The following is a 23821-nucleotide window of genomic DNA, read 5'->3' on the forward strand; positions in this document are numbered from 1 at the left end:
AAAAAAAAAAAAAACAGAGATCCCAGTATCCAGGGCTGTACAGGGAGAGCTCCGGGGTCCCAGCTAACACTGACCTGGGAATGCCCCTCTGCCTCAGCTTACCCCTCTGAGAAATGAGAAGGCACACGACGGGGCTTCTCCAGGGCTCTGCAGATGGCCATGAGCCTGAGCAATCACGTCACAGCTCTGAAGCTGCCAGTGCCAGGTGGAGCTGGGGCTTTTCCGAGCCATTCCTGGCTGCCCTGCCAGAGGCCAGCTTGAAAGATCTCTTTGTTCTCGTCTCTCATGCTGACCTTTCTGAGCAAAGCTGCCCACTTTTAACAATATCCAAACAGGGCCTCAAACAAACCCTGGCCCAGAAACAGCCTGCGTGGGGAGAAGCCAGGAAGCCATTTATTCCAAGTCAAGGAAAGCCTGGTTGGCCAGTAACAGAAAGAGAGATGTGGGTGTGATGATGGGTCAAGGACACGGCTCACCTTAGGGGAGCCTCTAGGTGGGATGTTCAAGGGGCTGGCAAGCTCCCCAGGCCCCTAGGCGGCAGCAGGCAGTGCTGCACGTTTCACAGAGCCCTTCCTTTGCCTCACTCAGTCCGTGCAGTTTCCCATGAGGTTGGTGAGGGAGGTAGGCTTCATTATCCCAGTACCAGCACAACGTGTGGTGCATAGAAGGTGCTCAAGAAATGATCACTGAATAAATAAATCCCTAGGTTCCAACAGGAAAAAGAGAGCCTGGAAGATGCCTACCTTTCCAGGCCGTCACTTACGTAAAGGGAGAGGCAGGCTTATGGCAGGCACAAAGGGGTTCAGACTTTCTTTTCACCCTGAGACCTCTGAGAAAGACAACACTTGTCTCTTGACCCAGCATGGTTACATTTTCTTTTCCTGACCATGTGAACTCCAGAACTCCTGGGACTCAATTTGCCAAGTCTTTACAAAGTGCCAGCTGCCTACCAAGTGCCTGGTCATCAGCTCTGTTCACAATAGAGCTTGGCCAAGTGTTTTCCATACAGTAAGTGTTCAAAAAATATTTAGGGAAGACTGGGTTTGAGCTGAAACAGAGAATGAGAAACTACATGGAACTGATGGCTGAATGGAGCCTAAACAGATACTAGTGCATATGGCCCTGGCCAGATGTCCCCATTCCAGGGCTAGTACCGCTAACTGTGTATGAAAGGTTACCGGTCAAAGACCCAGAAGAGCATAGCCAGTTGGCAGATCCCAACAGCTGAACGGGTGAATCAGGGGACAAGGTCAGGTGAAGTTCAAATGGTCATCAAACTGTTCACTCCTGTTGCAGCCCCAAATCCTCTGTTTCAAACAGAGGATTCCTCTTCACTCCCAGCCCAAAATAGGGCTGTGACATTTCCCTCCTGTGGCACTGAGGATGTCGTCCAGGTGCCGGGCTCTTTCCTTTCTAGTGAGGTGGGGGATGGAAGTGGGGAAGGTTGAGGAGGTGGTGCTAAGAGTGGACAAAGGCTGTGCATTCAGAGAGGCTGGAATGGGCCTCAGAGGTTACCCTGGGCCCCAAAGCATGACACAGAGCACCAGGAGGCTCTCAGAACGGGATTCACTGTTGGGTGACCGTGGCCCCGGAACCCCAGATTTGTGACAACAGTCTGACTCCTGTCCTCCCCTAGCCCTGCAGATACCAGGTGGCTGCTAGAACAAGGCAAAATTACTGATGGAACCCCTCATGGGGGTCACGGCAAACAGCAGGCTGGGCTTTCTAAGGTGCCTTTGCTGCCTCTCCAACTTGGCATCCAGCTGGAAAGGTGGAGCGCACACACACACACACACACACACACACACACACACACACACGGAAAGGGACAGTGCTTTCATACGCCTGAACAACCTGCCAAAGTCCTGGGGAACTCCCTTAGAAAACACATCCACTCCCTTCTCTATTGTTTGATTTTGGTGCAGTGAGCACATGTTGCTTTACAAACTTAAAAAAATTACAAGAACAAGCACAGAACATATAGCCCACCTGGTTCAATGTGCATGGACCAAGCTCATTCTGGGCCCAGGGCAAAGAATAGCTGCTGCCAGGTCTAGGCGGAAGGAAGGGAAAAACCAACTCAGAGAGAAATGGTCTGTTGCCCACTCTGGGTAAAGGAACAGAGTCAGTTCATGTTCTTGTTCTTGGGAGATGCCCAGGCACTCGTCCTAGTGCAGTCAGAGCCACTGACGGGGACAACCAGCTTCCCTGGCACTGAAAGGTCCCCCCTTCCCCTTCCAGGGCCCCACTGCTTCACCCCTGGAGCAGTTTCAAGTAAAACAAAACCAAGCTTATTTCTGGAGCCTCCCCTATAGTTTGAACCCTGGGCCCAGCGGCCATTGCCCACCTCCCAAAAAAACATGTCAGAAAGGTGCCCCCTCCTGGCAACCAGGTGGCCGAACTGCCTGGGGCGAGCCTCCAAACAGAGTCCACGGCTGCCCTCTAGTGGTGGTGAGGGGAAGAGATGCCCTCCACCCCCACCCACCGCTGGCTCCTTTGCACTGGGGCCTCCTAATTCCTGATGGCCCTTTCAGGCCTGTGCCTTCAGTTCTAGCTCAATTAGGAACCCTGTCATCAGCCACAGAGCAAGGGGCAAGAGCCATCTGGGGGAATCAGCCGCTGAATCAATAGGGCAAGGCTCCTGGAGGAAATTAACATCCCTCAGACATCCTGATGAGGAACTGGGTAGCAGTCTCAGGCTTAGCCAGAGAAGGGGAGGCTCAGGCTTTCCTGAAGCTCCAAGGAAAGCGTCTGGGGTCCAGCAATTGCCACCCACCATACACAGTGGACAACAGCACACTCTTTAAATTAGGTCAAGTCCTCAATGGGAGGGATAAGCTGAACTCTGGGGGCGGACACTGCTGTGGCCATCTAGCTCCACCCTGTTCTCAGCAGGGTCTCCTTAGGCTCACTGGCAGCTGGGTCCACCCAGGCCCATGTGGGAATGAGCTCAGGCAGGAGGCAGGCTCCACCATCTCTCCCTCTCCCTGGGCCCCTGAGGAACTGCAGCACCTCTGCTCCACTCTTGGCCCCTTGGGGTGAACTGCTCCTCAGACACCTTCAGGGTCCACCCCAGCCCAGGCAGCACCCCCACCTCTCTGCTCTTTCCCCCCAGCACAGAGCACTGCCTGACCGTCTCCACCACAGGCTCCCCTCTGGGACGGTCACTCCACCACGGGAGGGGACCTCCTCCTGGCCACAGCTTGAACCCCGCAGTGAGGGCGGGGCGTCTGGCCCATAGCAGGCACTCGGAGGCAACCTGGGACAGGAACTGAGGGCTTTTCTCTGGGCTTCATCACCTAAACCTGACTCCCCTCATGGGGTAGTGAGCTCCCTGAACACCGAGAAGGGGTTCTCCCTGCTTCCCAAACATCCCAAGAGCCCAGGCGGGCAGGATGGAATGTAGCCAGCAGAAGACGCTGCCCTGACTCCGCAGCCCTTTAACAGACCGTTCAGAGCTGCCCTAATGCAGATGAGCTGACGTCAGCATCTGACAGGTACTCTGCTTCTAGCACCTTCAGCTAAGACAGTGGTTCTCAACTGGGGGCAACTGTGCCCCCACCCAGGACATGTGCCAATGTCTGGAACCATTTCCAGTGTCACTCTTGGCCAAGGGGAGTGGGGGGAGTGGGGGCAGTGAGCGGAGTGGAGGGATGGTGCTCCTGGCATCTAGTGGGTGGAAGCCAGAGATGTTGCTAAAACCTACAATGTATAGGAGAGCCCCACAATGAAGATACCTGGCTCAAAATATCAACAGTGCTGAGGCTGAGCAACCCTGGGCTAAGATATCTTTATATTATTTTTTAACTTCCTAACAAATATATTAAAGAAATACTGGAACTGACGATCCACCTACGAGGATATCCCTGTGCCCAAGGGACAATGTGGTACTACACAGGCTCACTGATGTAGACACGCCGTGGTGCCGTGGGCTGGACAGACCCAGCTTCAGCACCAGGCTCATGGGGTTTACATTTGTGAGTTCCGGCTTTGGGCGAGTTACTTAACCTCTCCTTTCTTCAGTAAAATGGGGATTTTATTAGTTCCTGCTTCACAGGATTATACAGAAAGGCATTCGCATTCAGCCTGGCATGGAGTAAGTATTCAACAAATATTAGCCACAATTATGAGGAAAGGCGCACAGAAATTATTTACAGCCCAGCCAGGCACACAGGCTGCAACTCCAGCTCCTCTGGGCTGGATGGGCCACAGGAAATAGACAGAGGGGCTGAGTAACTGCCACGTGTCCTGGGACTGCTACTTACATGCCAAGACTTTCAAGACTTTCAAATGTTTGGGCTGTTTCCTCGAAAAGAAATGATGACTCAATTTCTACCCCTCTTCAGGGTGGTGAGGCTGGGGCGGGGTGGAGCCAGGATCCTGGCTGTAAGGACCAAAATGTGTGCCTCAGGAAGAAAGAAGAGGAAGGAAGGCAACAGAAAGTGACTGAAATTGCTTGGGCGTTCTGGGGGGTGATGGTGAGTCAACACCTCCGCCCACTGCTGCATTGCATACACACAGACCCACAACCCTCCTGTGGCTTCAGCACAGAGTGCAGAAGGGGAAGCAGGCTCTGGGGAGGGCGGGACCACCCCCAAGAAGGGGAGACACCCTTTGAGAATGGTGATTCAGGGTCCCAGAGAGGTGGGAGTCAGCGCACCGTGGATCGGCTCTATGCTCCCAGCCATCACCAGGCCCTGGCTTCTCCCATACACCCATGCACTCCCCAGGCTGTCCTTCCACGCCCCCAAATTTGGAAATGGCATGAGTTTCCAGGCCGCTCAGGCTCGAAGCTGGAATCCCAGTGGGTGAGCTCGGGCAAGTGACTCAACCTCTCCAAGCCTCCCTCACTAGTGAATGGGGTCACCTGGCCTTCCCAGAGCACTGTACACCAAACACATGGTCCAGCCAGGCCCGCAGCAGAAGCATGACTGCCGCTGGTCTCTCTCCCTCTTCCCCTCCTGGCTGTCCTTGATGTTCACCTTAAAGTCATACCTGCAGAAAATTCAGCTGTGGGGAAGGGGAGCAGGCAACCCCTACAGGTGGCTGTGGGGGGGCTCCCAATGGAGAGGAAGTTAATAGCTGTGAAAATACTCCAGGTGTTTTGCATTCCTTCCCTCTCACTGGACCCTTGCACCCTCTGGGACATGGACAAACAGAAGCACTTAGAGGGGGAGGAAGCCAACTACAGGGGGCAGATGGGGAACCTGTTCAGGGCCACAGAGTAGCCTCCACCCCCGGGGCCTCACCCTTACTTCCTCCAGATGGCGAGAGCACCCACCAAAGTTTTCACACCAGAAGCTGGGACACAGCACTTGCAGGGCGTGAGCATCCTTGGGGAACCCACACTAGGTTAGCAGCACCCCAAGGGTGGTGGCCCAGGGGCTCAGTAACAGAATGCCTGCTGTGGGTAGGTAGCCTATCAGATAAGACCGCCAGCTAAGAAAGTCAGCCGGGCCCTGCGCACAAAATCCTGGCTCTACTGAGGACAAGTCACTTTTGTTCCCTGTGCCTCGATTTCCCATCTGTGAAGCAGGGATGCTAACTATGGCGTTTCCCTCAGGGAATACTGGCAGGACTAACACATATGCAGGTGCCTGGTGTGAATTTAGCACTTCCTAAGGGGCATGCATTATCCTAAGAAATATCCCTGAAATGGATGAATGAAGGAGATGGAGTATTGAAATTAGAACCGTCCCCTCCCCACCGTCCCCACGAAATCCACTCCAGGAAGCTTTCATAGATAAGAACAGCCCCTCTGGCCTTCGTGCCTCTGCAGGTCCTTGGGAGGGAGGAATTGAGGACTCCTTAGCCCCTGTAGTGCAGGGGCCAGCAAACTGTTTTTCTCTAAAGGGCAAATAAAGACAGCAAATTTTACAGACTTTCCCATAAGGTCCCAAATGCGGCTACTCAAGTCTGTGGTGAGATTATATGTAAATGAATGGGCATGGCTGTGTTCTAACAGAAGTTTATTTACAAAAAAACAGGTGGCAGGCCACCTCTGCCTTACAGGCACAACTGCCCCAGGTCCTCATCATAAATCATTGAGGAGTTAGAATGGTGACCCCTGCTCCTCCCAAATCTCCCGCAGGCAGAGCTGAGGACGGCCTCTCTTCGGGTCCCCCAGACTCATCCCTGGGAGCTCACAACTGGCAGAAGGAGACAAGGGGGCTCCAAGTAGCAGCCGTGGGGGAGTGGTGGTCTCCAGCTTCAACTGTTGGGCCATGAAAACAGGAACTAGGACTCCGGACCACTGTTTCTCTGAAACCAAAACTCAGCAACCAAAAAAGGATCAAAAAAGCAGATGGTGGAGGTGGAGCAAGGAAGCTGCACTTCTCAGTGCCCCTGGGCTGTCCTCAGCCCCACCTCTGGCACAGGTGGTCCAAGGAGCCCAGGACTCCACAGCGGGTCCTACCCTTGCGGGTGAACTGCCTTCTCTCCCAGCCTCCACAGCCACACATTCCAAACAGAGACACCACCACCTCCCTGGCCTACCACTTGAGAAATTACAGAAAGAAAACAAAAGGTGGCTCATGTTTGGGCCAGCAGCCTGTCTAGCTATGGACTACACAAAAATAATAAAAACAAATGATAATACTGGCTTTGATTTTCCTTTTCTTTTCCTTTATTTGTATTTTTTTTTTGAGATAGGGTCTTGCTGTGTTGCCCAGGCTGAAGTGCAATGGCATCATCATGGCTCACTGCAGCCGCGATCTCCTGGGCTCAAGCAACCTTCCTATCTCAGCCTTCCGAGCAGCTAGGACCACAGGTGCACACCACGATGTCCAGCTAATTAAAAATAATTTTTTTTGTAGAGACGGTCTCACTATGTTGTCCAGGCTGGACTCAAACTTGTGGGCTCCAGCAATCCTCCCACCTCGGCCTCCCAAAGCTGTGGAATTACAGGCATGAATTCTAGGCAGCTGTGATCTACCAGGCACCCTGGTGGGTGGGTGGGTGTTCACATATAATATGATCCCCACAACAACGCTATGAGAAGGCAGGCATGGTCCTCACCACCACCTTACAGGTAAGGAAAGCAGAGGTTCAGAGAGCTCAAGGGACTTGCCCATGTACACACAAGCTTGTCATAAGAGCTGGGATTCACTCCCAGGGGTGCTGACTCCACAGCTGTGCTCCTCACTCTCCTGTCTGCCAGGCATGAGGAGAGAAAGAGAAGCAGCCTGTTTCCCAGTTGGAAGGGGCCCTTCCAACCTATTCTTTTTATTTTTTTTTTCTTGACACAGGGTCTCACTCTGCTATTCAGGCTATAGTGCAGTGGCACAATCACAGCTCATGGAAACCTCCGCCTCCCGGGCTCAGATGATCCTCCCACCTCAGCCTCCCAAGTAGCTAAGACTACAGGCGCATGCCACTAAGCCTGGCCAATTTTGTTTATTTTTTGTAGAGACAAAGTCTCCCTATGTTGCCCAGGCTGGCCTCAAACTCCTGGACTCAAGCGATCCTCCCGCCTCAGCCTCCCAAAGTGCTGGGATTGCATATGTGAGCCACTGCTCGCGGCTCCTTCCACCCTATTCTTTCCATTTGGAAGATAGGGACGTGCAGTTCCTGCCCCCACAACAGCAAGGGCAGGGTGGAGAGAAAGAGAAGGAAGAGGGCATAGGCCTCCCCTGGGCCAACGGTCCTGCTGGGGCAGGTCTGCCTCCCCAAGGCCCAGGTCCACCTGCCTACTGCAGTCATCACAGCCACTGCCTCCTGGAAGTGACGTCACCACGGCCTGTTCCACATTCTGGACAAACAACTCCACCTCCTTCTCTTCCAGGCAATTGAGAACTCAAGCTTAAGGTTACTGATATGCAGCTCTGTTGGTCAGGGATACCTGCTAGATGGAAAAGCTGCCTGGGCCAGACCTGTGTGCTTTGGTCAGAATGCTCTCCTGGCAGTCCCAGAGCACCTGGAGACCCACTCCAGACAAGGGCACCACATCGAACAGTCAGTAGCTTCACAGGCCTTTGCCTCCTCCTGAAGATGCATGACTCACCCTCAGGCTCCGGTTCTAGAGAGTCTCAGAGGTCTCCAATCCATTGTTTCCCAAACTTATTTAGCCATGGACCCTCTCCTGCAGATTCCTGCTGTCCTACAATCCTCAGCCTCATCCCACCCTCTCTGCCCCTCCCAGACTCCTCCCATTTCCCCTGTCCCCACCAGGTCCCAGATCAAGCCTGATCTGCCACAAGTCCACTATGTGCCCAGCCCCACATAGCCCTGAGCCCCCCTGCAGGAGTGGACTTGGCCCACCTCCTCCTCGACCCCCACATTGAGCAACTTTGTGGGGAAGGGAGATAAGCAGGAAGGAAAGAGGCTCACAGCCAAGCCTGGGTGGAAAGAGCAAGCTACAAGCAGTGTGTCCTCTAGGATACTATTTTGTGGTGGTTGTTGAAAAAAAAAAAAATCTGTGTATCTATGCATAGAAAAACATGAAAGACATGTATCAAAATATTAAAAGTGATTATTTAAAGTTGGGGGATAGATCAGCAAATTTTTTCTGTCAGGGGCCAGAGAGGGGCTGAAGGTGGAGCTCATCACCAGTGGCCAGTGATTTAATACAACATGCCTACATAATGGAGCAGCCATAAAAACCCAAAAGCACAGGGCTTGGAGAGTTTCCAGGTTGCTGGACATGCAGCAGTGGTGCATCCGGAGGGGGCCTGGACACTCCGCATGCCTTCCACATACCTAACCCTATGCACCACTTCCACCTGGCTAGGCTGTACCGTACACCAGTCATCTAGCAAGTAAACTGCTCTCCTGGGTTCCATGAGCTCCTCTGCAACTTATGGAACCAACTTCTGTCTGTTTGTAGCCAATTCAGACAGAAGTTGCTGGTAACCTGGGGACCTGCTACTTGTGACTGGTGTCTGCTATGGAAGGCAGTCTCTCAAGGGACTGAGCCTCTGTGCCCCTCCCAGACTCCTTCCATTTCCCCTGCCCCTGCCAGGGCCCAGATCAAGCATCAGAGGTGAATTTAATTGTAGGAAACCCAGCTGGTGTCAGAGAACTGGTTGTGAGTGGGGGAAAAAAAACCCCACATTTGGTCACAGAAATGACCTGTGTTGTACTGAGTATAAAGCAGGGCCAGGCACAGTGGCTCACACCTGTAATCCCAGCACTTTAGAAGGCTGAGGCAGGAGATCACTTGAGTCCACGAGTTTGAGACCAGCCTGGGCAACAAAGTGCAACTCCCTCTCTACAAAAAAATACAAAAAATTAGCCAGGTGTGATGGTGCACCTGTCGTCCCAGCTGCTCAGGAGGCTAAGGTGGGAGGATCACCTGAGCCCAGAAGGCGGGAGTTGCAGTGAGCTGAGATCACACCATTGCACTCCAGCCTGGATGTCAGAGCAAGATCTGTCTTTAAAAAAAAAAAAAAAAAAAAAGAGGCCGGGCACAGTGGCTCAAGCCTGTAATCCCAGCACTTTGGGAGGCCGAGACGGGCGGATCACGAGGTCAGGAGATCAAGACCATCCTGGCGAACACGGTGAAACCCCGTCTCTACTAAAAAATACAAAAAACTAGCCGGGCGAGTGGCGGGCGCCTGTAGTCCCAGCTACTCGGGAGGCTGAGGCAGGAGAATGGCGTAAACCCAGGAGGCGGAGCTTGCAGTGAGCTGAGATCCGGCCACTGCACTCCAGCCTGGGCGACAGAGCGAGACTCCGTCTCAAAAAAAAAAAAAAAAAGAGAGAGTATCAGGTAGAAGAAAACAGTTAAGTTTGCTTTATTCTACTAAACAAGTTGTGGGGAAAAGAAAGAGAGATCAGCCTGTTACTGTGTCTATATAGAAAGAAGTAGACATAAGAGACTCCATTTTGTTCTGTATTTGAGATGCTGTTAATCGGTGACCCTACCCCCAACCTTGTCCTTGCAAGAGACATGTGCTGTGGTGACTCAAAGTTTAACGGATTTTGGGCTGTGCAGGATGTGCTTTGTTAAACAAGTGCCTGAAGGCAGTATGCTTGTGAAAAGTCATCACCATTCTCTTAATCTCAAGTACCCAGGGACACGTACACTGCCAAAGGTCGCAGGGACCTCTGCCTAGGAAAGCTAGGTATTGTCCAAGGTTGCTCCCCGTGTGATAGTCTGAAATATGGCCTCGTGGGATGGGAAAGACCTATCATCCCCCAGCCTGACACCCGTGAAGGGTCTGTGCTGAGGAGGATTAATATAAGAGGAAAGAAGGCCTCTTGGCAGTTGAGATAGAGAAAAGCATCTGTCTCCTGCCCGTCCCTGGGCAATGGAACATCGAGGTGTAAAACTCGATTGTATGTTCTGTTTACTGAGAAAGGAGAAAACCGCCTTAGGGCTGAAGGTGGGATGTGCTAGCGGCAATGCTGCTCTTTATGCACTAAAAAGGTTTATGGAGATATTTGCATATGCATATCAAGGCACAGCACTTTTCCTTAAACTTATTCATGTCACAGAGATCTTTATTCATTTGTCTTACTGCTGACCTTCTCCCTACGATGATCCTATTATCCTGCCACTTCCCTTTTTCTAAGATGGTAAAGATAATGATCAATAAATACTGAGGGAACTCAAGAGACCCAGGAGCAAAAGCCTACGGAAGGCATTCCAGGCACTGTGGCTCTTAGGTCTCAAGATAGGCCAGTATTCCGAAGGACCTCAACACAACCCACAGGAAAACAAGCATTTCTGCTGCCTCGTCAGCAGGGACAGCCACAGCCCTGGCGTGATGCCAGAACTTTACTTCTACCATACTTTCCCTCGTCCCTCACCACTCCTTAAAAGCTGGAATGAACCGATATCTGCCTTCCCATTGGGTTTTTGGGGAGCGTGAGGCTCAGAGGAACCAAATAACTTCATTCACACCGCAGACGACAGTGGACAAAACCAGACCCACTGGCCAGCTCACTGTCCTTTGCTTTTTCAACATCACCTTCCAGGTGCCCTCCGCCCTACCCTCTTGAGATGCCCATTCCTGTTTCTCTTCTTAGCAGTCTCCCCTGAGCACACACAGGCTTTACTGCTTCCGTGGCTTCCTGAAGCGTGGTCCTTCCCACTGCGAACGCCTCCGTACACTCCTGTCTGACAAGATGTGACACAAGCCAGTCCCCACCGATCCTCCTGGGAGAGCATGTGTGCACAGGCCAGAGAAGAGGGAGAGCAGCCTTAAGGCCACGTCAAAAGTCTCAGCCCAGGGGAATTGTTCCCACACTCACTCAACTACCAGTGACCTACCCCTTCTTCAGGTTTTTCACATAGGCGCTCTGGAGGGCGGCTTCCAGGAAGTAGGTGAGCTCATAGTCAACCGGGTGACAGCCTTTCAGATGCCTCGACGTGCTGTTATTTGTGGTCTGGGAAGGGGAACAGAGAGAGGCCGTTGTCTCAAAGTTCTGAAGCAGGGGGTCACTCAGCAAGAGGAGGTGGCCTCATCACCATCCCAGTCCCTGCTGTTCAAGGGCACATTGTTGCAATTCTCAGACCAGGCTCCATGTAACTCACTTTAACTCGAAATATGTCTAAAGCATTCTCTCCCCATCCAACTGTTAGATGCCCACAAGCCCTGTGTCTTTTTTTTTTTTTTTTTTTTAAGAAACAGGGTCTTACTATATTGCGCAGGCTCATCTCGAACTCCTGGGCTTAAACAATCCTCCCACCTCGGCCTCCTAAAGTGATGAGATTATAGGCATGAGCCACCACACTAAGCCCCTAATATTCATTCAACAATTACAGAGCTTTAAATTCATTAACTCACTTAGTCCTTAGAGCAGCTCTACTAAGTAGGAACAGTCATCATTTCCATTTCACAGGTGAGAACAGAGAGGGTCTCTTCCTGCCCAAAGGCCACTCAGGTTGAGGGGTGGTGGCAGAGCCAGCGCAGTCAGGTTCCCCTCTCCCTTACCCCCTACTGCAGGATGACTTCCCTGTCTGTACAGAGCCATGCTGAGCACTCGCTCTTCAACCAGACAGCACTCATTGTCTGAGCACGTGGTAGAGAGACCACTTCATGCAGCATTGCTACCCTGTTCTGCGTATGCAAACCTCAGCTCCCACCAGACTTCACTCCCACAGGACAGGAGCTGTCTCCTTAGTCTCACTGCTGTCCACACCTCACCTCCAGTTAAGGAAAGAGAAGGGGAAATGAAACTCTTACAAAATCGCCACCCAAGCCCAAATCTTATTTATGTCTCACAACTGTCCTACAGGGCTGGTTTTATTTGCATTTCATCGACGAGGAAACTGAGGCTCAGAAAATGTCTAAGGTCAAAAGCGTAAATTAGACGTGGTGGCTCACATCTGTAATCCCAGCACTTTGGGAGGCTGAGGCAAGAGAATCGCTTGAGGCCAGGAGTTCCAGACCATCCTGGGCAAAAGAGTGAGACTCTATCCCAATCAATCCATCAATAATAATTTAATGCATAAAGTCACAAAGCTGGTGTCAGTCTGGACCTCAAACTCAAGCCTAGCCAGGAACGGATTCCAGGCTATTTGCACTATGTATCAGTTAATTCATTCCACAAACATCTGAGTGCCTGCCAGGCACTGTACTGTCCCTGTCAAACAAGCATGGAACATCAGAACATCCAGAGAACTGAGACCCCCCCTGGTTCCAGGAAAAGCTGAGGAATAATTACATCATTAACTGAGCTGTTGCTTAAAAGCCTCAGCCCTAACAGGGTCCTCCAGCCCAACAAGACTGGCCTGCCTTCTGTATACCATTTCCTTTGTCTAATCTCAGGGGAAAAAAATCTGAGGCATCCGCCTCTTCTTTCAGAATTCAGAGTAGATTTAAGAGAGGGTCTTAGTTCCTTAGAGGTCAAGACTAGGTCTCAGGAGGGACACACAGCATTTCTGAGGGTGCACAAGGTTCTATGGCCTGCCCTCCCTCAACTTAAGATAACAACTATAGGGCCCCGTTTGTCTGCCCACTGCTACCAGGCACTGATTCCGGCCCTGGACATCATCATCAGACATTTGACAGGGACAGTACAGTGCCTGGCACTATAGCTCATCACCTTAATCCCCTTTTGAAAGTCCAAAGCCTAGGCTTCCAGATGAGCAGCAGATTTTATCTTTTCCATGAAAGTTTCCTCCCAACCACATGCAATGCAAACATGAAAAGCTCCTAAAACACTACTACTGTCTAGCAGTGACCCATTCCCCTTTGGTGGAGGTCAGCTCAACCATGCTGAGTCTCTAAGTGGCCTCTGCCAGAGAATGGGCACTCAAGTCCTAGATTTGCTGAGCCCATCAGTCACTTCTCCTTTCCTCCTGAAGTCCAATCAAGGAGACATCTTCTAGAGCAGTGGCTGTCAGCAGGGGGGTGACTTTGCCCTCAGGGGACAGTTGTCAGTAACTGAAGACATTTTTGGTTGTCACAACGAGGGGGATAGTGCTACTGGCATAGTGGGGAGAGGCCATGGATGCTGCTAAACATCCTATAATATACACGGCAGCCCCCCGCCCCCACCACCAACAAAGAATTCTCCAGTCCCAAATATCAACAGCACTGAGGTTGAGAATCCTGCTCTAGGGGAAATGACCTGGCCTGGGGTAGACTCCTTCGAAATGGCCCATCACAAAAATGGGTACCGGACTGACATTTTGGCATCTGCTGAGGCAGGTGAGGTGCAAGTGTCTCCTGGGCTCTAAGTCTCTCAGTCCATGATCACCTCCTCCTTCAGGGCACCAACCCTAATCTACTCTGCTCTAGAACCTTCCATCTAACATGTTAAATATCTACTCCACAGCATACCTAAGCATCACCCCCAATATCTTCCCTGCGAGCATTCAGAGCCACACTCCCTGGGTTCAAATCCTGCCAATACCACTTATTAACGAGGTAAGCTCTGGCAGGCTAACTCCTCCTCAAATTTGTTTTCTTACTTGTAAAATGGGAACGACAACAGGGCCTATTTCATCCAGTCAGTGTGAGGGTTAAATCACAGAATGAATGTAAAGTGCTTGGAGTTGTGTCTGACACAAAAGCAGGCACTCAAGAAGGGCTAGCAGGATCTCTGTTGAATACAGTTTCCTGTCCCCTTAGCATTGAACTAAGGACCCCTCATGGCATAGTATTAAGATGTGGAGGGAAAAAGAATAAAATGGAGGCCGGGCACGGGCCTGTAATCCCAGAACTTTGGGAGACTGAGGCAGGCAGATCACCTGAGGTCAGGAGTTCAAAACCAGCCTGGCCAACATGGTGAAAACCATGTCTCTACTAAAAATACAAAAATGGTGGCAGATGCCTATAGTTCCAGCTACTCAAGAGGCTGAGGCAGAAGAATCGCTTGAACCCAGAGGCGGAGGTTGCAGTGAGCTGAGATCGTGCCACTGAACTCCAGCCTGGGTGACAGAGCAAGAATCCATCTAAAAAATAATAATTAATAAAATGCATAAAAATTAAAAGCAAAAAAATAAAATAAAATAAACCAGAGCCTCCCAGAAGGGGAAGGGCTGGGATACTTACCACAAACACTGCTACCACCTGTACTTGATACCCTGCAGAGTTAACTCAGACCCATCATAGGGAATGGAGAGGGAGGGAGATCTGAAAACTGCCAGGGCCCTGGTGACCAGCTCTTTCACCAGCCTCTGAAAGGCTCAGAGAAGGAATCCCAAGATCCTGCTTCCCCACAGGATCCAGGGAGGAGCTTCTGGGACACCAAGAGCAGGGAAGGATGTCCAGCTGCAAGACCCAGGTGGACACCACCCCTGCCAGGGAATGAATGGTGAGCAAATGATTCAATCTCCTAAAGCTCATCTATTAAACAGGGATAAGTACAACACCCACCTCAGGGGTGGCTGTGAGCAGTCAACAAGTTAACGGATACAAACAGGGCTGTTATGTTTGGTGCTGCAAGATGAGCTCACCAAGGAGCTCCTGGTGCCTAGCAGATGGCATGGACTCATTTATCTGTTAAACTATTTTCCAGTAAAGAGTCTCATTCTAGTGAAATCAGTATACTATAATGAGTTTTCCAACCTATGAAGTAGAGTGTCTTTGGGGGACAGAGAAGGTGCCTTCTAATTAGCACACAGGTGACCTATGGATTTAGTGGGATCTGTAGATATAGGTGCTCAATAGACAGCAGCTCCTACCATGGTGTTATTTCCAGCTCACCTTCTCCAATTCCTGCAGGAACACCTGAGCGATCCAGGAGGCCCTCTCAAAACAGGTGATCACTTCCTCCTCCCTCTCCGTCAGGCGGAAGCGGGAAGCGATGGAGTTGGGTAGGCGTTCCAGAGAGAGGCCTGCAGGAGGAAGAGGGCGCCTCAGACCTGCCCTGCTCGGGCCGCCTGACTCCAGGCCCTCCCCATGGGCCCAGGGTGGGCTCATCCGAGGGGGCACACACTCTGGTGCAGCCAGGAGGAGGCGGAGGTCTGCGGAGGGGAGGAGGAAGCTGAAGCGACGGTGGTGTTAGCAGTGGCTGGGAGTAAGCGATGGGACAGCACGTGGGGAATCACACTGCATCACCCCAGCCCAACTCCCCGGGAAGCTACTCCTGACCCCTCCTCTGTAACGGAGTATCCCCATTTTTCTAAGCAAAAGAGAAGGAGGTTTTTTAAAAAAACGTATTTTTTTTCTTTCCTCTTTCCTCCTTTTCCTGTTCCCCACTTCCTACTTAGCTCTTTAGAAATGCAAAACCTTTACCTTCCCTTCACCAGACACTCCCTACACAGCAAGCTTATCCATGTGCTGACTTAGAAGCTCCAGAGCCAGAACTTTCCCACCAGGAGACTGCCTCTAGAGGTAACAGTCAATTCACATCCTAAAGTGTGACTGAGAAGGAACTCTCTCCCAACCGGAGAGTATCTTGAAGCAATGCTCACTTTACAACCTGGCTCTGCCCACGATGGTGCCAGCTCGACTACCTGCTAGGTAAGGCACCAAGGCAAGTCATGCAGACCCTGCACTTGCTTGCTCCCTCCTCTGCATGGCGTTCATGCCAAGTCCCCCTTTAAAAGCCCCGGCTTTTTGCCCAGGAAGTGAAGTGGTTATCTTTTAAGGCAGGAGCCTGTACCTCTTCCCCTAAGCTAAGCTTTGGAATAAAGTGACTTTCTTTATTCCAGACCTCACTCTTGTTAATTGGACTCTGCAAGTGGCGAGTGACTGAACTGCGTTTCAGTTACAATTTTGGTGGCCCCTATGAGGACTGCAGCACACTTCGGACGACTGAGCCTATCAGCCTGGTTTCACTACCAGGCAAGGTGGGGGATGCCTGGGAGTGCCAGCTGCTCCTGGCTACTGGACTCTAGAATAGAAATGTTAAGGGGATTTCTCAGCAGCTGCCAAAATGTTCTTGTTTTGGGGAACCTCCCTTTCACCCCCTGGCATGACATCTGCTGCCTCCAATGCTTCACTGGTACAAAGAAAGTGACCTCTGAAGAAGCCAGCAACCTTGAAACTGGATGAGCAAGCTAGAGTATACCTGACGTTTTTCTGTCTCTTCTGGGTGTCCCTGGGACTTCACTCTGTGAAGACTTGGCCGCTACCAGCATCATTTGGGCATTTTGAGCATTTGCATCTGTGGCACTATAGGGACTCAGCTGCCTGTCAAGGTATCTCCAGCTGAGGCAGGGGGTTCAGAACTCCACTCAGGCCCTGGAGTCCCTCTACTCAGACTGGGGATTTTGTTTGGAAGCCGTTTGTTTGTGTGAATGTAATGACTTTGTGTACAGGCTGATTTCTTTCTTTCCTGAGCTCCCTCCGGGTGGAAACAGTTCACCTCAACCGGTGACCTGCGGCAGTGGGAGGGATCGGTCCTCCGCCACACTGGGCACTGAGGCCCTCCCTGACAGGGGATAAATGAGGGTAGCAAGGGTATCCCTGCACCGTGTGGTGGCTGGAAGGCTCTCAAGCTCCTCTTCTGTCACTCTACTTTTTCCTCTCTCTTTCCATTCTCTCTGTCATGCCACTCTTGGAGAACCTGGCTGTGCTGCAAAAGCCAGCCAGAAATTTCATACTCTTATCTCTTCCGTAAAATGCAAGGACAAGTTTCTCCCCTTCCCTTCACTTTGCTGTTCCACAAGCCTCATTTTCAGGGGCTCCATTCTGTTCCTGGGCCTTGGATTTAAAGAGGGAATAGGATTGGACATTGGCAACAAGGTCTCTGGCCCCTCAAAGAGCCCCTTGGGGTGCATTTTGGTTAATTGAAAAGCATACAGTTGTGAGCCCATGACTAGGAAAAAGAGGATCTTTTACCATAATACTATCTGGACCCAATACCACCTGGGCCACAATGAATTCTGGCCTGAAGATGGGGTTACTTGGTTACACTTGCAGTTGTTAGAAGAAAAACATCCACTCTCCTGGTGCTCACCATTTTCTACACTGTATTTTGGTAATCTCTGGCCAGCTCTTCTCTCCCTAACTAGCTGAAAGCTCCATGGGGGCAAATATGAACCTTTTTGGACAACCACAACCCTTGCACAGCACCTCACACAGTAGGTGCTCAAGTTATGCAGCATTTTACATGCATGCTTCCCATGGAACCCAACAGTTCCTCCCTGCAGAAGTTACCCATGCTCAGGTCTCTGCCTGCAGGGGACGACCACTTTCCCATTTATCAGTATTAGCACCTTCCTCTCCTTTTGACCACCTCTCCCGCAATCTCTGATGATCATGACCGCCACAGCAATCAGCTAAGTGTGGGCACATGGCCCAATCTGGGCCAATAAAAAACAGTCTCAGAATTGTCACTCTTTCCACTGGGGTTGTTAAGCTGGTATCAGACATCAGTTTAGAAATGTTAGAGAAAACCTGCCTTAAAATGAAGTCTATACAATGTGAATATAAATAACACTACTGAAGTGTACATTTAAAAATGGCTTAGATGGTAAATTTTATGTTGTATGGGGCTTTTTTGCTGCAATTTAAACATTTTTTAAATAAAAGCTTCAAGGCCAAAACCAAAAAGCTCAAAAAATAAAAACAATCTGTAAGAAACAAAGAAGGGATATAGCATTGTTAGCCATACTAGAAACTAATGCTGTACAGAAAAACAACTCTATTTGCATCAAGTTACTTTTTTTTAAGACAGGAAAAATACTGAATAAACTCTTAGTCATGAAAAAAATGAAATCCATGCAAAGAAAAGGTAAGACATGATGGAGAAGGGTGGATTTCTAAAGAGACTGAGTACCTAGATCCAGCTTTGCCTGAAGCTCTACCTGCTGGAACTTTCCAGTGTATGAGCGCCATTAAATACCTCCCATGTCTTCTCCCTTCCTCCCTCCCTCTCTCCCTTCCTCCCTCCCGCTGTCCCTTTTTTTGACACTTGCAGCTAATATAGACCTGACTAGAGAGTGCTGTCCTTCTGAACTATTGTTTCTCAATGGGGAGAATCAATGTCTGTCTCGTCTTTGTGCCCACACGGTACTTTAGGTACTTTACATGTGAAGACGAACTTACTGAAGGGATGTATAATAGAAGAATCCTCAACTGTTTCCTGCCCTATAAGCCCCAACATCCACGTAATGACCAAGTCCTCAAACCTTCCCTTCCTCTCTTCCTACTACTTTATATCAGGTTTTATGTCTTGAGCGGATGACTATATTGGCCTCCTAACTGGCCTCCCTGCCTCCAGTCTCACTTTAATCCCCAGGGGGATCCTTCTAAAACTCTCCAGGGGTCCATACTGCTACAGGGTAAGGTCCAACCTCTGGAGGCTCCATACCAGGCCCTTCTGGTATCAGTTCTCCAGCCTCATCTCTCGCCTTACCTGCCACATCCACACCCGACCTCCTGCTCCCAACTGCTTGGTTGTAGGATGCCTTCTTGACTCGCTCAAGTTGTTCCTCCTGTGTGGAGTGTATCCACCCCACCAAGTCTACCCAAAATTACTGTTCACATTCTGACCTACTAAATGCTACCTCCTCTACAAAGCCCTTCCTGATAGTCCCTGGTATAACCAAACATTCCTCCTTTAAGCCCCAGTCTATACATATTCCTAACTCACCATTTCTTATACTTATTTGTTCATATGTTTCCCCAGACTGTAGACTCCTTCAAGACATCAACCTAATCGTGCTTGCTTTTCTACCACCTGGCACACAGTAGGTACTGGACAAGCATTTGCTGGCTGGATGAAAAAACACAAGCCTGGTCATGTCTGACAGAAAACAAAGTGCTCTGCAAATACAAGGTAAGGAATTATTGTTTTTCTTAGCCACATTCCCATGCACACAGATTCAGTGACCTTGTCCTTTGCCAGGCTGGGGTGTGACCAGATCCAAAGTTCGGGTGCGTTGGCCTGGAGGAAGGCGGGCACAGAACATGAAGGTCCTTGCTCAACACAAAGACCCAGGTGCCTGGGTCACCGCATGTCAACGTGCCTCCTGCCAAATGACTCACAACCAGGAGGGGGAGGATCCTCATTCCAGAGGACTAAAGGGGGAAGAGGAACCGAGAAAGAATCAAGGAGGCAGGCCTCGTTGCTCACTGCCAGAGCTGGGCCAGCCCCTGCTCCCTAGACATGCAGCCTATCCACCCTGCAAGAAGGTGGGGCGAACCTATGAACTGTTGAGAGGCCTGGCCCAGGAGACCAACCGCACATGGCAGGGCACAGCCAATTCCAGGGGACATAGAGTGGATCTGTTTCAACACAGCTGCCCTGTGGTCCCCAGAGAGATGTGCTGAGACTGGGCTCCCTCCTGCCACACCTCTGGGTCCAGCACTGGAATGGGTGATGCCAGCTGCTGTCAAGTTCAAGCTGCCAGTTCCAAGCCTCCAGAGGGCTGGCCACTGCAAAGCTGTGAATTCAGGAAAAATGGTCTGTGGGGCTTCCACCTTCCCCGTGTGGCATTTGTTCCTTCCACTCTCAGCAGGGACCTCCCCACCATGCTTCTCCAAGAACCTCAAATCCCATCCTCCTTGAAAGCTCAAAGTTGGCCAGGCAAAGTGGCCCACATCTGTAATCCCAGCACACTGGGAAGCCCAGGCAGGCGACTGCTTGAGCTTAGGAGTTTGAGACCAGCCTGGGAATGTGGTGAAACCCTGTCTCCCCAAAAATAGAAAAAAATAGCTGGGCTTGGTGGTGCATACTTGTGACTCTAGCTACTGAGAAGACAGAGGTGGGAGAATCGCTTGAGCCCGGGAGGCGGAGGCTGCAGTGAGCCAAGATTACACCACCGCACTCCAGCTGGGTGACAGAACAAGACCCCATCTCAATTTAAAAAAAACCTCAAAGGAAAGCCACCTCTTCTCTGAAACTCTGCCAGGTAGAGTTAAGCCTCCCTGTGTCTAAACCACTTGAACAGTTTGGCTGCATCTCCTATGTATGTGCCTTTTTCCTTCATTGTCATCATCCTCTCTACCCATTTCTGATTATCTTTGCACCCCAATGATGGCCAGGGCCTGGTGTTTAGGAAGCATGCAGATGGATGCGTAGATGAATGAGCGTATTCACAAAGCCCAGTATACGGCCCAAAGGAGTTCCTCCCTCTCCACTTAAAAAATATTTCCTGGGCCAGGTGTGGTGGCTCACGCCTATAATCCCAGCACTTTGGGAGGCCGAGGCAGACAGATCACGAGGTCAGGAGATCGAGACCATCCTGGCCAGCATAGTGAAACCCCATCTCTACTAAAAATACAAATATTAGCTGGGCATGGTGGCACATGCCTGTAAATCCCAGCTACTCGGGAGGCTGAGGCAGGAGAATTGCTTGAACCAGGGAGTCAGAGGTTGCAGTGAGCCAAGATTGCTCCACAGCACTCCAGTGTGGGTGACAGAGCAAGACTCCGTCTCAAAAAAAAAAAAAAAAAAAAAAAATTCTTGGAGAATTCATAAACAAATTGTGGTATAGTTATATAATGGAATACTACTCAGCTTTTTTTTAAAAACTCATATACACATAACACAAATGAATTACTTAAAAATTACATTGTGCAAAAGAAACCAGACATTTAAAAAATACATGCGGTATGATTTCATTTATTCAAAAGAGTAAATTAATCTATACCAGTAGAAAATAAGGCCAGGAGTGGTGGCCCACGTCTGTAATCCCAGCACTGTGGGAGCTGAGGCAGGGGATCAGTTGAGCCCAGAAGTTTGAGACCAGCCTGGGCAACATAGCAAGACTTTATCTCTTTAAAGAAAAAAAAGCAAAAACAAAACAGTGGTTGCCTGGGGTGGAGACCAATTAGAAAAGAGCCCAAGAGGACTTTCTGTGGTGATAGAAATGTTCCGTATCTTTGTTACAGTACTGGTCACATGGATATTTAAACTGGTCCAATTCATGAAATTATATAGTTAAGATTTGTACATCTCACTACATGAAAATTTATCTAAAAATAATGGAGATAATGCCTTTTTGAAGGGAGCTGTCATGACTCAGAGAAACAAAAGTTCAAAGGACAGGGGTACATTCACTGAGGTGGTCCTCTGTAAAGCAATTTCCAACATACACAGGGCCAAAAAGTTTCTGGAGCTGGCAGTGGCTTTTCCTAAGCAAGGTCACAGTCCAGTCACCCAGTTCTGCCCATAAAAAGGGGCAGGCAACCTTGTATATGTCCCCTGGTTGATAAGGTCTATTTTCCTGCCCACAAACATCTGATTGGAAGACCACTCAGGGACTCCAGGCTTGGGTTGCTTTACCCTCTGCCCCGTGAGTGCCTCTGCACAAGCGGCCAGACCGCAGCACTCAATCCAGGATGAAGGTGGGCTGCCCTGAGCCCAGTCCTTGAGGCATCAGAGGGTTGTAACGCAGCCCTGCGGGGCAGGCACTGCCTTGTGATTCCCACCAGCAAGGGCCTTTCTGTGCCAACACCCAGCTCTAGGAGAGGTCCCTTGCAAGAGGAGGACTTGCTTTTTCATTAACTCAGAACTTTCGATTTGGAGCCAAGCTGATCCTGGCACAGCCTCAGACCCAACACCAGGCTGGTCCCAGCTCTTCAGTCTGAATGACTCATCACATCCCAGGCAGCCACCCTTCCAAGAAGCCCCACCCTTGGAGCCCTGGAGCTTTGGGCCCTGGATGCAGAGGTAGAAAACAGAAAACTTCCTCAGCAACAGAACCCCTTCCCTCCCACCTACCCAGCCTGTCAAAAGGGCACAGGTACAGCTGCAGCATCCACGGACGATGAATCCCAGACTTGGGTACCCTGCAGCCAGGGGAAGAAGGGAAAAAATGCAATTCATTCAGTTCTCAGAGGAAAACTGGAAGGCCAGGTAGGAAAGAACCCTCACAGATCACTCTGTTAAAATTAGAACATTTAAAAATAGGATTACCATACCAGCAATTCCACTTCCAGGTGTACACCCAAAAGAATAGAAAGCAGGGTGTCAAAGAGATATCAGTCCACTAGCATTCATAGCAGCATTATTCACAATGGTTAAAATGTAGAAGCAACCCAAGTGTCCATTGACAGATGAACGGATAAACAAAATGTCATATATACATACGTACAATACAATATCATTCAGCCTTCAGAAGGAAGGAAATTCTGACACATGCTACAATATGGATAAGCCTTGAGGACATTTTACTAAGTGAAATAAGCCAGACACAAAAAGGCAAATACTGTATGGGTCCTCTTACACGAAGTACTTGCATAATCAAATTCATAAAAACAGAAAATAGAAGAGTGGTTGCCAGGGGTTAGGGGAGGAGGGAACGGGGCGTTGCTGTTTCATGGGCATAGAATTTCGATTTCACAAGGTAAAAGAATTCTGGAGATTGGTTGCACAATAATGCAAATGTTAAAGAGTTCAGGAGATTGGTTGCACAACAATGTCTCAGTACCGAACTGAACACTTAAAAGTGGTTAAGATGGTCAATTCTATGGTATGTATATTTAACACTGTTTTTTTTTTGTTTGTTTGTTTTTTGTTTTTTGGGTTTTTTTTGGGGACAGAATCTTGCTCTGTCCACCCAGGCTGGAGTGCAGTGGCTCAATCTCAGCTCACTGCAACCTTCACCTCCTGGGTTCAAGCAATTCTCCTGTCTCAGCCTCCTGAGTAGCTGGAATTACAGGCACATACCACCATGCCTGGCTAATTTTTATATTTTTAGTAGAGACAGGGTTTCACCATGTTGGGCAGGCTGGTCTTCAACTCCTGACCTCAGGTGATCCACCCACCTCGGCCTCCCAAAGTACTGGGATTATAGGCGGGAGCCACCTTGCCCAGCCAACACAATTTTTTAACAGAAAAAAACAAAAAAACAGGCAATTTGGCTTCTGTATCAAAGTCTCCAAAAAATGTATACTCTATGATTCAGTAATTCTACTTTCTAGGAATTTATCTTAAAAAAAAAAAAAAAAAAAGAAAAGAAAAAGCGGGGGGCGGTGACTCACACCCGTAACCCCAGCACTTTGGGAGGGTGAGGTGGGAGAATTGCTTGAGCCCAGGAGTTCAGGACCAGCCCTGGCAACACAGACCCCATCTCCACCAAAAAAAAAAAAAGTGATGTATGCAAAATTTAGCTTCAAGGACATCCATTTCAGTATTGTTTATAAAGGCAAAAAAAAAAAAAAAAGATTTATCATACGGGTCCAATGATGGGACTTCACAAAATTATGATAGGACATTACAATGAAATGCTATGAGGTTACTTACAGTGACATAGAGGTGTATTGAAAAACGACTCATGAAATACTAACTTTTTTAAAAAGCAGACTATAAAACATGACTGTACGAACTTACATTTTAAAAGCACATGTAAGCCTATAGGGAAAAAAAGACTGGAAGGATATACCTCAAAATGTTCAGAGAGTGCTAAGTCTGTTTCCGCAAATACAAAAATGGAGTTACTAATAATGCCTAGCTCGTAGTGTAGCCATGATCATTAAATTAGATGAAATAGTATAAAGCATAGAAAGTATGCTGGCTGGGCGCAGTG

At 49.7% G+C, this 23821-nt stretch overlaps 1 protein-coding gene across 15 annotated transcripts in view; it reads right to left on the reverse strand.

The window, feature by feature from the left end:
* Positions 1–23821, reverse strand: part of TTC7A (tetratricopeptide repeat domain 7A) — a 156944-nt gene that overhangs the window by 85475 nt on the left and 47648 nt on the right. For 14 of the 15 annotated variants that reach the window (XM_074011844.1, XM_045369378.3, XM_065527627.1 and 11 more), the window contains 2 exons: positions 15102–15232; positions 11216–11331 (listed from right to left, as the gene is read on the reverse strand). In XM_074011844.1, coding sequence (XP_073867945.1) covers positions 11216–11331; positions 15102–15232 — 247 coding nt within the window. Of the gene's footprint in view, positions 1–11215; positions 11332–15101; positions 15233–22014; positions 22122–23821 lie in introns of those variants that run through there. The other variant, XM_045369380.3, reaches the window with a different exon arrangement.

Source organism: Macaca fascicularis, chromosome 13 (assembly GCF_037993035.2).
Source record: "Macaca fascicularis isolate 582-1 chromosome 13, T2T-MFA8v1.1".
In the NCBI taxonomy this organism is placed as follows: domain Eukaryota; kingdom Metazoa; phylum Chordata; class Mammalia; order Primates; family Cercopithecidae; genus Macaca; species Macaca fascicularis.